This window comes from Desmodus rotundus, chromosome 5 (genome assembly GCF_022682495.2).
Source record: "Desmodus rotundus isolate HL8 chromosome 5, HLdesRot8A.1, whole genome shotgun sequence".
Classification (NCBI taxonomy): domain Eukaryota; kingdom Metazoa; phylum Chordata; class Mammalia; order Chiroptera; family Phyllostomidae; genus Desmodus; species Desmodus rotundus.
Genome location: NC_071391.1, coordinates 5,393,863 through 5,407,974, shown reverse-complemented (window position 1 = coordinate 5,407,974; position 14,112 = coordinate 5,393,863). Strand labels below are relative to the sequence as shown.

The window sequence follows — 14,112 nt, the reverse complement described above, 5'->3', positions numbered from 1 at the left end:
AGCCTCTTTGAGACACCTGGGCAGGTGCCTTCAGGATGCTCGAGGCCCTGTGACCAGAGTCGGCAGTGTGAGCCTGCAGCTCAGGACAGTGGTCAGGCTGGAGGCGCCAATTAAGAGTGACTTCTCTTAATGAAACTAAACTCAGCTGTTCAGTGAGTCTGGCAGTAGTGATCTATGCCAGGGTCACCCCAGTCTGTCATTCCCCCCTATACCAGCAACCTTAATGTCACTACACACATAGGTTAGTCTCCTGTAATTTCTCCTACTGTGACCGCAGCTGTAAAAACAGGTACATATGATGCCGGACAATGCAAGTCTGATGAGGAACAACTGAGCGTGTTTGCCCGGTTCGAAGCCCTTTAACGTGTGACCCTCAGACACCAGCTTTCAACCTCAGAGCAGCTCATTGGCTGTTCCCTAGTTCTCCGAGATTCCTCCTGTCTAAACAGGTCTCAGAACAGCGATGACCTCTAATGACATCTGTTCATTCCTGCAGGAATTTAACACGCATATTGTGAGAGACTTCTGATTTAAAAACATCTAGCTTTTAAAAATATCTTCAGCCCTGGCTGGTGTGGTTCAGTTGATTGAGCACCAGCTAGTGAACGAAAGGGTCACAGGTTTGATTCCAAGTCAGGGCACGTGCCTGGGTTGCAGGCCAGGTCCCCAGTAGGAGGCACATGAGAGGCAACCACACACTGATGTTTCTCTTCCTCTCTCTCCCTTCCTTCCCCTCTCTCTATAAATAAATAAAATCTCGAAAATATCTTTAGCCATGCCCTGGCCAGGGGGCTCAAGTGGAGCATTGTCCAAGATTGACCTTTCTCTCTCACATGGATGTTTCTCTCTCTCTCTGAAAAAACCATCAGTAAACTGCTCAGGTCAGTCATTTCCTGCCTTTGTTTGTCTTTCCAGCCTCCTTTCCAATCTATTGCCCTGGGGCATCCTGGGGCCTCCAGCCTCCGAAACAGTGACGGCTTTCTCACTGCTCACGCCATGCTTAACCCTCCCCTCACCCCTCACTGCAGCACCATCCTGCAGCCGGGCTAGTGGGGGGACTGTGAGGCCCGCCACACTCTCTGGTTCTAATGAGAGCTGGGAGCAGGGGAGCTCCAGCCAGCACGCTGTCCTGAGAGGACCTGAGAGAGAAAACAGAAGCGTGTGCCCAGACAGTGCAAAGGCAGGCTTATGGGTGAAATTAAATTAAATACTCCGAAAGGGATTTAATTTAAAAACCAAAAAAGGATTTCATATTTTATTCCCTTGCTAACGGTAATGGGTGAGAGATGGCAAACTTCAGAGAACCACCCTGACCCCTGTCCCCTCTTGCGCAGGCTGTAAGAGCCACCTCCTCTTTCACATGCAAGCGCTTGGCTCCCTTCCAGCCACAGACTGCCCCGAGGTGTTCCAAGGACTGTTGTGTCCAGCCCAAAATTTCTGGCACTGCGGGGGTGCTGGATGGTCACTGGGGCACACGGGCTGACCTGTCAAAAGCGATCTCAGAGGAAACAGGCACAGAAAGGACAGTGACTGGCTCCGGCAGACCCTGTTTTCCGTCCCGGGAGCAGGCTTCCCTAGCCTAGGGAGGAGGGCAGGCCGCTGGCGCTGAGTGCAGTCACTTCCACCAGACCCAGAACGTCCTTACTTGAGACGGCAGCACATTCTGCTGTTAGGAGCAGCCAGAACACCGCTGCGTGCGTAGGTCACAGGACAGTTCCGCATCACACAACACATGTTGCTGGGCCCTGGCCTCAGACAGTCTGATTCGCTCAGCCCCAGTGGTGTCTGGGACTCCTTGCTAACCAGCGCCAGGAGGTGCTGACAGCGCTGTTCCACAGGCCACTCTGTGAGTCAGGGTGAGGGCCGAACTGTCGCAGCAAAGAGACATCAGAAAGCAGCAGTCACCCAGATTCCAGGCTGGTGGGGCACCTCCTGCATCCTCAGCAGTCCTTCCCGGTCACCATTTCAGCCACGGAGGGAGTTCCTTGAAAGCAAGTGACGGGCAATGTGCCCGCATCACACTTTCCTCCAGCAAGACCCCAGGCGCAGGGCCCCACCGAGCTGCCAGGGGGGCTGGCACACACAGCCAGGCTCCGCGGCCACGTGCCCTGTGGCCACAACGCTACAATGGGAAGAGGGAGAACTAAATGGGGTGCTGCCTGCAGCCTGTGGCCCTTGATCTGGTGAAGGACAGCTCGAGGGGCGCAGGTCAGGGCTGAGGCTGGGAGTTGGGGGCTCAGATGCAACCGGGCAAGCTGTGCGCTCAGCTGTATAACCTGGGGTGGGCCGCACACTGTCCGAGCAGAGGCTGCCTCCTCCATCAACAGCAATTAGAATGCTGTGGCTGGTCTCACAGGGAGTGCCAGGGATGGCGGGGATTCTGGGCATGCAGGTCACCAGGCTGGTCTCAGGCTAGGTCAGGACACTTAGTGGGTACAAACTCTGCTCAGCTTTATTGCCAATTAAATGAACCCTCTTAGCCAGTTTTGGGGGGGGGGTTAAAGATTTTATTTATTTATTTTAGACAAAGGGGAAGGGAGGGAGAAAGAGAGGGAGAGGAACATCAATGTGTGGTTTCCTCTCATGTGCCCCCTATTGGGGACCTGGCCCACAACCCAGGCATGTGCCCTGTCTGGGAATTGAACCGGTGACCCTTTGATTGAGCCACTGAGCCACACCAGCCAGTTTTTAATGCCCACTTTGCAATTGAGATAAGTAAATATGGGCCATGCATGGGAGCAGGCTGGGCAGATACCCCTGACTTCTGGCACCCCTTCACTGGGAGTGACCCCAGGGTAGGCAAACCTCTCAGTGAAGGGTTGGGGCATTGGTGGGGGAAGGGACAGGACTAAGGAAGGAGGTGGGGTGGCTGGAGTCAGGTGAGAGGCGGGGAATGCAACGCCGCTTCCTTCAACAGGCATTTGCCGGGCCGCTGCGAGCACCGGGCTCTGAGCTGGGAAATGAGCAAATGTGCGACCACCGACTTCCAGGAGCTCTCAGTTTAATGAGGAAGCTGAGAGGTCAACCAAGCGCCGCAACACAGGTAAGGGCTACAACCGAGGTGAGCAGGGATCTGCAGATCCCAGAGTCAGGCAGGGGCAGGGTGGAGGGGACTGCTCAGCTAGGGTCTGGGGGGGCCCAGCCCAAGGGGTGGCGGGACTGAGCCTCCCAGGCTGAGGTGAGGAGGGGCACAACTTGTTCTCCACAAGCAGGATAGCTAGTGGGCAGGGAGGTGCCCCAGTGCCCCATCGGGAGGGGGTGGAGTTTGGGCCTTCCCCTGAGTGTGACTAGAGTCACTGAAGGACTCCGAAGGCCAGGAGAGGTAAAGGCCACTCTCGGATCAGACAGGGAGAGGTCTGAAGGGAGGTGAGGTGAGGTGGAGGCAGACGCTGCCCCTGGAACACAGGGGATCATTAGCGTGCAGGCAGCAGAGCGGAGGCTGAGCTCTTGAAGGGGTAAAGTCACAGGATGGGGGCCAGAATGTCACCAGCACCACTGGTTACTTGGTTTACAAAGGAATCAAGGCAAGAGCTCCTGGAGGTTGAGGCCAGCCTTGGATTCTGGGCAGGGCCTTCCGTGTTGTCTCTCCATCAGCATCTGCATCTTCTGGACTGGGAGGCGCCTTGACAAGGAAGGTTGAGCTTCTTACATTAAAATCTCAACCTGGTGCTTTCAACTTGGCCTTCAATCTGGGCAGCTGGGTGGTGGTCAGTCCCACTGGGGAACTAGCTGCTGGCAGTGCCCGGCCAGGCTCATCCCCACAAGTGGAGGAGGTACTCGTAGCTGAGGAAGGTGACGGCATTGACAGGAAAGGCGCGGGCACTGTTGATGGTCAGCCCCCGGAAGAAGACCCCCAGCCCTTCCTGCCGGGCACTGGCCACCATGCAGTCCAGCATCCCCTGGTACTCCCTCTGCTTCAGACCATCCATCTGCATCCGGGACTTGATCACGTCCAAGGGGGTGGCTATCACCCAAGAGGCGATGCCTGCAAAGCCCCCGGCCACCAGCACTGTGGCTGAGCCTGGGGTAGAGGGAGCCCAGGCCAGGGTCAGACTGAGGAACATCCTTCCCCTGCCCCTGTCTCCCCCAGCTCCCCACCCCACTCCTCTCTGGCCCCAGCCTCTCACACTACTTCACTTACTGGGGTTCTGGCCATCTGGCGTGAATTGGCGACAGAGCCATTCATAGGTGACGAAGTAGATTCCCACTGTGGGGGTGTCCCTCAGCGTCAGAGCCCAGGCTCCCCGGAACAGCCCCCGGGGCCCCTCCTCCTGGAAAATGGAGGCCGCACAGTGCATGGGCCCCCGGTATCGGGGTGGGCAGCTCCCGGGCTGTGCCCTCGGCTCTGTCTGGTTTTGTAGCCGAACTTTGATGAGGTCAAAAGGGGCCAAGCAGTAAGCCTGTAGGGAAGGAAGTGTGAGGGCCCTGGGTGGGGGGTTCTGGGCCGGGACAGCTTCTCTTAACAAGGGGGGCAGTGGGCGGAGAGGGCAGCATCCTCCCAGCAGACCTTGCGCTCCTGCTGCCAGCTCTTAGCTTCTCACACTCGAAACTGGGGACGGGCCAGGGCCACCTCCTTAGCATCAGGTCACTCATGGGCGAGTGGCATGGCCCCTCCCAGCTTACAGAGTCTCCCTTCCCCAAGTCCTGCAGGACACCTCTCAGAGGCCCCCCAGGTGGGCAAGCACCAGGCCAGCCCTTCCTGCCCCTCACAAACCGCCAACCACTAGTGTCCCCACAGAATGCAGTGACAGGGTGAGATCTGCAGGTCCTAGAACTCATCACCTGGCTGAGGCAGGTGGGATGCAGATTTGGGTAGAATTGGGACTGAGGGTGGGTGCTGGGGGCACGTGGAGGGAGGCTGTGGGGAGGGGCTGAGGTATGGGTCAGGAACCAGCTAGGTCAGGCTCTGCTGTTGGGGTGAGAACTGAGCTCACAGCTGAGGTTAGCGGAGCGTCCAGGGTCTCATGTGTTTTGTGTGTGTGTTTGTGGAAGGTTCAGGGTCCCAGTCCCCTAGCCCTGGACATGGCTGATGGCAGAGGAGCTGGTGGCCGGCTCTGGCAGCCCCAGTTAGAGGGCGGCAGGTGAAGTTTGCTGGCTTTTTCCCCTGCAAGGAGGGTGGTGAACTGGGGACCACTCTGAGCCCCGGCCAGAGGCGGAGGCCGCGGAGGCTGGGGCAGCCTCAGTACCACACCCTTGGGGCACTAAGCTACCACCCAGCCCTCGGTGGCCTCAGACTTGGGTCCTGTGAGATGGGGCCCTGGGCTCCGAGGGGCTGAGGAAATGGCAGGGCCAAAGTTAGGGTGGCTGGAGGGGGCTGGCTAGGGGCCATCCCCTCCCCATCCCACACCCACGGGAGCAGTGGGGACAGCAGACACTGCTGCTCTATTTGACGGGGTCAGCCTTAGCCAGCAGAAAGCAAGTTTTTGTCAGTCCGTGCCCTGTGCTAACCAGAGAGTCCCTTCCCACCTCTCCCTCCCACGTCCACACTAAAACGCAGCTTTTGCCCCAAGATTGAAGTCATAGGCCTGACAGCAAACCTGGGCTCCAGTTGGTCCAAGTACCCAGTCCCCACCCTGTCCCAACTGGCAGTACTGTTATCTCTTCTACTTCCCAAAGGGCTGGAGAGGAGGCTGGAGGGCTGGGCCTGGCTGGGCCCACACCAGGTGGCCCAGCCTGGGGCCCCAGGACTCCTCGTTTCAGGAGGGGGGGTGCCAGGTCTTGGGGCTTGCACCCTGCACAAGAAGGGGCAAAAGAAAAACCAGGACCTTTTGAGCCTCCTGAATTATTAATTACTTCAGTGAGCCAGCTGCCTCTGTCCCCTGTCCTTGCCCTCTGGCCCATGAATCTGTCAAGAGCATCAGGGCAGGTGTCAAAGAGAGGGTGACCTGAGGCGCCTGGCTGGGGTTTGGGGCATGGCCTCTATGCTCAGGCCTCCCATTCAGCTGGGGTTCCCCTGGGTTCCTGGAGGCCCCTCTTCCCTCCACCCAACCCCCCAAAAGTCCAGGTACTTAAGCGCTGAGAACAAAGACCAAAACCGAATGACCAGAGTTAATTAATGATTAAAGCCCTGGACTCTCCCAGCGAGACCTGCAGACTGGGGCCCCGGGCGGCCCACGGATCGCAGCCACCGGGTGCGGCGGGCACAGGCACTGAGCAGGGCAGGGCCTGGGGCGCACCAGCACCATGTCAGGACTGGGCGCAGAGCTCTGTGCGGCTGTCAGTTGTCCAGGGTGAAAGTCACCTCAGAGAGGTCTTCCCACAGCCCTGAGGTTGGCACACCCCTCCGGAGGGGGGCAAGCCCTGTCCACGCCAGCACGGGCCGTCAGCTGCTTCTCCATGGTGTCCTCTTGGTACTGTCTCCCTCAGCCCACCCAACCCCACCCTGAGCTCTCTCTATTCTCTATGACCTTTCGCCACCCTCAGCCAGGCCAGGTGGTTGGGAGCAGCAGGAGCTGCCCATTTCCCAACAGCCCCTCACGTGTCAACGGGGAAAGCCATCGGCAGCTGTGGGTCACCACAGGGCCCTGGGAGGGGAAGGAACGAACCGACCGTCACTACGTCCATGTGCACACGCGTGTGCACACACACCCTCCAACGCCGCCCTGACCTGCAGGAACCCCCCCGTGCAGCCAGCTATGAAGACGTCCGTGTAGCTGGGAGGCTGGACCCGCCGCTCCTGGTGGGAGGTGGCTGTGAGCACCAGCAGAGCGTTGCTGTAGACCCCAAACAGGACCGAGTTGACCACAGCTATGCTGGCGAGGGGGAAGCTCATCCCCTTGAAGAAGCCCAGGATCTGCAGGGACAGGGCGGCACTGGAGTGGGTGGGGCACGTGGGGGCCTCCCGGTTGCCCCTTGCAACCCTGACCAGGCTTCCTCTAGCTGGAAACCACTCTGAGCCCTGGCCAGGGGCAGAGGCCGCGGAGGCTGGGGCGGCCTCAGTACCACCCTTGGGGCACTAAGCTACCGCCCAGCCCCCCCGGTGGCCTCAGACTTGGGTCTTCTCCCTTCCAAGGGCGGAGCCCCGCCTGGGGAGGAGGGAGCTGGCACCTACTGCTAAGATGCCTCCCACCCCAAAACCCGCAGAAGCAGGCCACCCACCGACTCATGGCGGTAAGTCTTGACTACGCAGTCCATGATGCCTTGGTAGGCGGTCTGAGTCTGCAGCCGCACCTGGACAGGGATGGAACAGGTGGGCAGGCGGCCAGGCTCCAGCCTGGCTCCCGCCTCTGTCCCTTTGAGCAGGGTGCTGGCAGGGCAGGGGAGGCAGGCAGGGCCTCTGGCAGCCAAGCCCTGCTCCCCAGGCGTCCTGACGTTTGGTTCAGGGGACACCTTTCACTCTGTGGGTGCCTCCTCAAGACTCACCTTTACAGTGTCAAAGGGGTGTCCCAGGACCAAGCCTAGAGCTCCTGCGGTGACAAGAAGGTGCTGTGAGTGAGGACCCTCACACCAGTCTGAGGGGGGCCGTCTGTGCGGAGGGGAGAGGGGCTGAGGCAGGAGAGAGGACAGGGCCTGCTACCAGGCCCAGAGACACTCCGCTGGCCCCCTTGGGCCCTCCTCCATGCCAGGCACTGGGAGCCCCAATCTTGCCTGGAGGACACACATGCAGATGGGAGAGGCCACCCACAGACATGCGGCGTCCTCACTGGGACCCCCCCCCCACGGGCTCTGCCTGGCTTCTTTAGCCAAGGCCTCCGGAGGAGTCTCCACAGCTCCTGCCTGTCTGACACTTTTACCCCTTCCTCCCTCCCTTCCTCCCTCCCTTCCTTCCTCCCTTCCTTCCTCCAGCTCACAACCTCTGTCCAGTTCGGGCCTTGGTCCAGTCCAGGCCCTGCCCTCCGGCGCTCTGCCCCCGTCAGCTGACACCAGGGAAGGAGGGCCCAGCCCCAGCCATCTCCCCACTTCCTGGTCTTGCCCTCTGTAGCAGAGGCTGGTCCTGGAACTTTGGGAGAGGTCGAATCCCCAGGAGGTAGGGTCAAAATGTCCCTCCCTTTCTCCTAAGAGAAATGTCACCCAGAAGCTGAGCTGGGCCCAGAGCACAGCAGACCTTAGGACCCGGGCATCAGTTCATTGTCAGGTAGGGCAGAGGCCCAAGGGGGACCGCAGGACGGCAGGTGAGGTCAAAGGTGAACTTTCTGAGCCCCACAAGGCAGGTTTGGAGAGCAGGGTTCAAGGTGCAGGTGCTGTGGGTGCCTCAGGGAGAGCGCTCACCTGGGCTCCCCCTCTCGGCAGGTGTCAGGCAGCACGGCCTTGGGATGGCCTTGGGACACAGCAGGGGCACTCTGCCACCTCTGCCTTTCTGTGCTCTCCCCTCAGACCACTCCCAGGATGCTCTGGGACGGCTGGCTTTGGCCACTCCAGGGGAACCAGGACTTTGGTCTCAGCTCCCCCTACGTCCCCTACCTTCCCCAGGAAGTGACCCACCATTGGGGAAGATGTGACAGAAGGAAAAAAATGTCTCACCAGAGATCCAGCCGGCCACAAACTCCTCCACAGGCATTGTCCAGCCAGGGGGATCGGTGTCTGAGGAGCCGCTGGTAAAAGTGTAACTCTACCCTTTCCCTCCCCAAACCTGGACTGATAACCTCCCACTAATGTTTAACCCTGGGTGGAGGGTGAGCAGTGGCCCAGTGCCCAGACCTTGGGCACCAGGAGAGGGGAGCAAGCCAGCTTGGGTAGCCCTGATGGACCGGAGGGGCTATGCAGTGTGAAATCTCACGGGGCAGGGATGACCACCCATGGTGACCTGCCAGCCCTGTTAGCCAACACTGCCCTTGAAGTAGGACCAGGACTGGCAGCCAGGCCCAGGCCCCTGGCTGGGTGCCCCCAGGCTGCTTCAGTCAGCACAGCTTCAGAGGGTCTGCTGAGGGCCAAGGCCCTGCCTGCCCAGCCCAGCCCGCACTCCCATTAGCCCCACGTCACCACCACACGCCAGGCGGCCTGCCAGTCCCCAGGCAGGTAGGGGGCTGGGGAGCTGGAGCATGGCGGCCAGGGGAAGGCCCAGAGGGAGGTCTTCCTGGGCACTGGGGAACCAGGAAGCTGGCAGGGTGGGAGGCAGGCCTTCCCCCAGATTGCTTACTCTGCCCCCACAAGAGTCTAAACAGCCTCCTCTGGCCTCTTCTCCACAGAGCCTCTTCCCCAGGAAAGATGGAGGCTCTGACCGTATAAAGGGTGGTATGCCTCTCCACTTTGGGGTGATCAGGCTTTGACTGCCCACTTCTTTTTGGACAACTACAACCCAAACTGACAGGGCAGGGAGCTGGAGGACGAGAGGGAAGAAGGGCCGGGGAGGGTCTGGCCCAGAGGGCTCAGAGATCTGGGCTCAGGAACCACTGCCTGTAGAAGTCTGTGAAGCCCACATGTGGGCACCAAGCTTAGAGAGGTCCTGACCCCTCCCTTACCCTCACACCTCACCACCATTCCAGGAAGAAATGGCATTACTATTGCGTTTAAGCCCTGGCTGGTGTGGCTCAGTGGATGGAGTGCCAGCCTGTGAACCAGAGGGTTGCTGGTTTGATTCCCAGTCAGGGTACCTGCCTGGGTTGTGGGCCAGGTCTCCAGTAGGAGGCGTGCGAGAGACAACCAAACAATATCTCTCGCACATTGATGTTTCTCTCCCTCTCTCTCTCCCTTCTCCTCTCTCTAAAAAATAAATAAATGAAATCTTTAAAAAAAATATTGCCTTCAATACAGAGGTGAATCCACCACCTACCCCATGACTATGGCTCTGACCCAAAGCCACCATCCCCTCCACATGGATTCCTGCCCCTGACTGGTCCCCCTGCCTCCACCCTTCCCTTCTTCCAGCATGTTCTGCACTTAGCAGCCGGAGTGATGCAGTTAACTAAGTCAGACCAGGTCTCTCTTCCACTCCCCACCCTGCAACAGCTCCATCCTGCTCAGAGGTGGAAGCAACGCGTTTTTCCCGGGCGCTAGGAGTCCTCACAGTGCCACTTCATCTTCTCTGATGACATCTCTGGCCACCCCTTGCTGGCTTTGCTCCAGCTACCCTGGCCTCCTCCTCTTCAAACGGGCTCCTGCCTCCAGGCCTTCACCCTGGCTGTTCCCTCCTCTTCCTGCTGGCCTCCTCTAGCTTGGGCTCCAGGCCATCCACAAGGTGAGCCCCACCTGGCAGCACTCCTGGCACCAATTCCTGGCTCTACCTTTTATTTTGTCTTTAATTTTCATGTATTGATTTTTTTTTTTTTTAGAGAGAGAAACATCGATTTGTTGTTCCACTCATTGATGTATTCACTGGGTGATTCTTGTATGTGCCCCGACTGGGGATCAGACCTGCAGCCCTGGCGTAGTGGGACGATGCTCTGAGCGGCCTGGCCAGAGGCCTGGCTCTACCTTTTGCTCCCTCCATCTCATTCACCACCTTCCGGAGCATCATGTAATTAACTTGTCTGGCTGGGCAGAGAGCTCTGGCTGTTTAGCCCACTGATGTTATCATGAAGGCTTAGAACGGTGTGTGGCGCAGGGCAGACATCAATCATTATTCACTGAAAGAATGAGTGAGCCCTGGCAAGGTAGCTTAGCTGGTTAGAGCGTTGTCCCCATACACCGAGGTTTCAGTTCCATCCCTGGCCAGTCAGGGCCTGTATAAGAATCAACCAATGGCCCTGGCTGGTTTGGCTCAGTGGATTGCTTGCTGGCCTGTGAGCCAGAAGTTCCATTTAGTCAGGGCATGGGACTAAGTTGTGGGCCAGGTCCCCAATAGGGGGCGTGCAAGAAGCAGCTGATTGATGTTTCTCTCCGTCTTTCTCCTTCCCTTCCCCTCTCTCTAAAAAATAAATAAAATATTAAATAAATAAATAAAAGGAATCAACCAATGGACGCATAAATAAGTGGAACAACAAATCAATGGGTTTTTTTCCTCTCTCCCTTCCTCTCTAAAAATCAATAAACTTTCTTTAGAGAAGAAGAAATAAGTGGACAAGTCAGGGGGCAGCATCAGCGGACAGCCCTGTGCTGGCCCTGGGGCTCCAGTTCTCTCCCCGCACCTCCAAAGGGCCCCAAAGAATGGAAAGACCCAACACTACCCAACCTGCCTCTGCAGAGCCCGTTGCAGCTCGTAGATTCCCTGAGAGGCCGGAGAACCAGTCCCGCTTGCCCCTCTCCCCCTCTGCCTAAGCAGATCCCACCCAACCCACTACTTTGTCGTGGGGAGACAGGCTCTAGAAAGCAGGGTTTCACTTCTGACCCCTCCTCCTGGGCTGCGCAGGGCTCCTTGGGCCACCCCCAGAACCCTCCTCCTTCTCTCCTGAGTGACGTTGGGCATTCCCTTCGGTGGGCCTCAGAGTCCTTCATGTTTGCAAAAGTAGGGGACCAGCCCAGCTGATTGCTGACTCTAAGGCCTCCGTAGGCCTGTGCACTGCCCCCTTGCTTCAGAATGGGCCCCACTCTCTTCCCGAACCCCGCTGTACCACTGTGGTTCACGGGAGGCCAGTTAGCACTCCCCAGAGCGGGTGGAAGGGCAGCCCCAGGCCTGGCTTGCTCTTCTCCAGTCCCCCACAAGTTCTGCCAGGTTAGCCCTCCGCCCGGCAGAGCAGAGCTCTAGTCTCGTCACTCTCTAGCCCGCGGCCTCCGAAACACCCTCACAGCCTGCAGAACCGCCACATGCCTCTCACCCTGGCATTTACCCTCAGGGTGCCGCCTCGCCTTCCCAGCCTCACCTGCTGTCGTTGGATCGCCTGCTGCTCCCACTGCCTGGAATGCCTGCTGGAGTCTCTGCCCCTCCTCGCTCGACCCGGGCTCCAGCCTACTCACCACCACTGCACCAACGCCCGACCTCAGCTCTGCTAGTTAGCCCTTTTGATCCTGCTCTGTCATCATGAAATGGAGGCATAAACTCCCCCAGGGGGCCGTCAGGATGAAAGCACTTCGGGGGTCTGGCACATTGCACGTGCTCCGCAGGTGGCAGCTCTGTTCTTGTTTCCTCTCCCAGGTCCATGAGGGCGACCGGAGGAAACACGGGAAAGGGCCTAGCACACAGTAGATGCTCAGGCATTAAGGACCCTTCCTCCCGGCTTGGGGCAGTTTATATTTTTTAAGGCAATCCTGTTGTCTGTGTAGGTTTTTGGTTTTTAAAAATAAATTTTAGCCTTGGCTGATGTGGCTCAGTGGATTGAGCGCCGACCTGCAAACCAAAAGGTCACTGGTTTGATCCCCGGTCAGGACACATGCCTGGGTTGCGGACTGGGTCCCAGGTTGGGGGTGTGCGAGAGGCAACTGATTGATGTATCTCTTCCGCATCGATGTTTCTCTCCCTCTCTCCCTCCCTCTCTTCCTCTCTCTCTTTCTCCCTAAAAACAAATAAGTAATACAATTTATTATTTTTATTTAATTTTTTTAATTTGCCTTTATTGGTGTTTTTATTTATTCATATAGCTTCCAGTTACTGCCTAAGGCCTTTTCAGTCCAGCCTGAAAGACCCCTAACGTTTCTTATAGGGCAGGTCTTACGTGTTCAGGGTGAGACCACAGAGACCGCTGTGGTCGGTCTGTGTGATGGCGTCTGATGCAGCGCTGACCACCAAGGGGCCTGACTGACTAGCAGAAAGAGAAACGGGCTTGTTCATATACCCGAGCCCATGAAGCAAGTTATGCCAGGCACATAGAAAAATACTGACAAAACTGAAGTGAACCAGGAAAAGTGTTGAATTAATCATTTTAAAAACACCCATAAAATGGAATACTCTGCAGATATTAAAAAGGGGTAATGAGTTGTATATAAACATAGATGATATAGAGATAGATGTCAAGAAAGAAAGTCGGGTTACATGAGGGGAGGTGCCATGTACTATTTCAGAGTCATACCTGTCTATGGAGGTGCCTTATACTTCAAATTTTAAAAAGGCTTTTTTAAAAATAAAAGAGCACCGAGACCCTTTTGCTGGGAGTCCTGAGTTGCCACGCAAGGAGTGTAAGAACCCTGAGGCGGCTGTGCGCGGCTGTGAGGGAGCCAAGCCGCACGGAAGATTGTGTAGGTTCTCTGGTCCGCTGTCCTTGTCTTCAAGCCATCCCAACCCAGCTGCCAGGCATGGAGGTGAACAAGCCGTCAGGTGGTTCTGGCTCCCAGCTCTTAGGTCACCCAGCCTTCAAATCTTCCCAGCTGAGGCCCCGGACATGATGGAGAAGAGACAAACCGTCCCTGCCATGTCCTGTCCAAACGCCTGACACACGGAATCCATGGTCCTGAGAAAATGGTTGTTTAAATCCACTAACAAAATAAGAAAAAAAAGAAAGAAAGAAAGAAAGAAAGAAAGAAAAGAAAGGAGGGAGGGAGGAAGGCTATTATTTTTATCTTAGAGAAACATGGGTTGGTTGCCTCCTGTACATTCCCTGACCAGTGACTGAACCCACAACCTAGGCATGTGCCCCTGACTGGGGATCGAACTGGTGACCTTTCACTTTGCAGGACAAAGCTCAATCAACAGAGCCACACAGGTCAGGGCTCATCTATGTAGTTTTAAACATGTGTTTCTACTGGGCTTCTCTCTCTTCTCTCTCCCTGCATTCCCCAAAAAAACCATAACATAAGCTTCTACGTATCACCCAGGTCTCCATCCCCTGCCCTGGCCCAGGGCCCAAACCCAGCACTCAACAACAGTGAACTGTATTCCCACAGTGAACTGTATTTGCTCCAGTGGGTTTCGGGAGGCCGCGGAGCCAATGTGTCGTGATCTAACGGTCACAGAGCTGAGAACAAGGAGGGAAATGCCTGTTCCCACCGCTACCCTTCTCTCCTGCTCCCATCTGAGCTTCCCTGAGTCCTTATTTCATGCTGGTAAGGGAGACATTGTAACAGGGCAGTGTGGGTCCAGGCAGGCAGGCCAGGCGCTATTTCAAGTCCTGAGGAAGCTAGGCCTGGACTAGGAGCTAGAGCTCCATTCCAGTGCCAGGGAATCAGGGCCTGGTGAGCTCACCCCCACCCTCCCTCAAACCATTGCTGTCACCTGGAACAAGCTCTTGTCCCTCTGGCTCAGGAAGGCATCCACGGACTTGTTTTTCTCCCTGAGACCCACTCATCAGGCACACACATGCTGGCATTGCCAGGACACGTTGGTGACGGGACCCTGGGGGAAGGTGGTTTCACACCTGCTCTTCCAGG

General features: G+C 57.2%; 1 protein-coding gene and 1 long non-coding RNA gene across 4 annotated transcripts; one reads left to right on the top strand and one right to left on the bottom strand.

Annotated features, from left to right (window-relative positions):
• Positions 1-1,222: 1,222 nt before the first annotated feature.
• SLC25A45 (solute carrier family 25 member 45) lies at positions 1,223-8,912 on the bottom strand. 3 transcript variants are annotated; one of them, XM_024574462.4, is made up of 6 exons: positions 8,461-8,903; positions 7,363-7,406; positions 7,099-7,170; positions 6,608-6,793; positions 4,142-4,400; positions 1,223-4,021 (listed from the first exon to the last, which is right to left on the bottom strand). In XM_024574462.4, the coding sequence occupies exons 1-6, from the start codon at positions 8,495-8,497 to the stop codon at positions 3,753-3,755; spliced, it is 867 nt and encodes a 288-aa protein (XP_024430230.2). In that variant the 5' UTR covers positions 8,498-8,903; the 3' UTR covers positions 1,223-3,752. The 3 variants fall into 3 exon arrangements, with proteins under 3 accessions (XP_024430230.2, XP_045039492.2, XP_024430233.2); XM_045183557.3 differs by lacking the exon at positions 8,461-8,903 and adding an exon at positions 7,794-7,862; XM_024574465.4 differs by lacking the exon at positions 6,608-6,793 and having other exon boundaries at positions 8,461-8,912.
• On the top strand, positions 8,477-12,709 carry LOC123478098 (uncharacterized). Its single transcript, XR_006653228.2, has 3 exons — positions 8,477-8,534; positions 9,886-10,114; positions 11,649-12,709. It is a non-coding gene; the product is annotated as an uncharacterized lncRNA (long non-coding RNA).
• The last annotated feature ends 1,403 nt before the right edge of the window (positions 12,710-14,112 follow it).

Excerpts from the sequence above, each read along its gene's own strand:
- SLC25A45 (XM_024574462.4), bottom strand. The coding sequence starts at position 8,497 with ATGCCTGTGGAGGAGTTTGTGGCCGGCTGGATCTCTG. Across the intron at positions 7,407-8,460 it reads TGTGGCCGGCTGGATCTCTG|GAGCTCTAGGCTTGGTCCTG; the intron begins GTGAGACATTTT and ends TTGTCACCGCAG. Across the intron at positions 4,401-6,607 it reads GCACGGGGGGGTTCCTGCAG|GCTTACTGCTTGGCCCCTTT; the intron begins GTCAGGGCGGCG and ends CCTTCCCTACAG.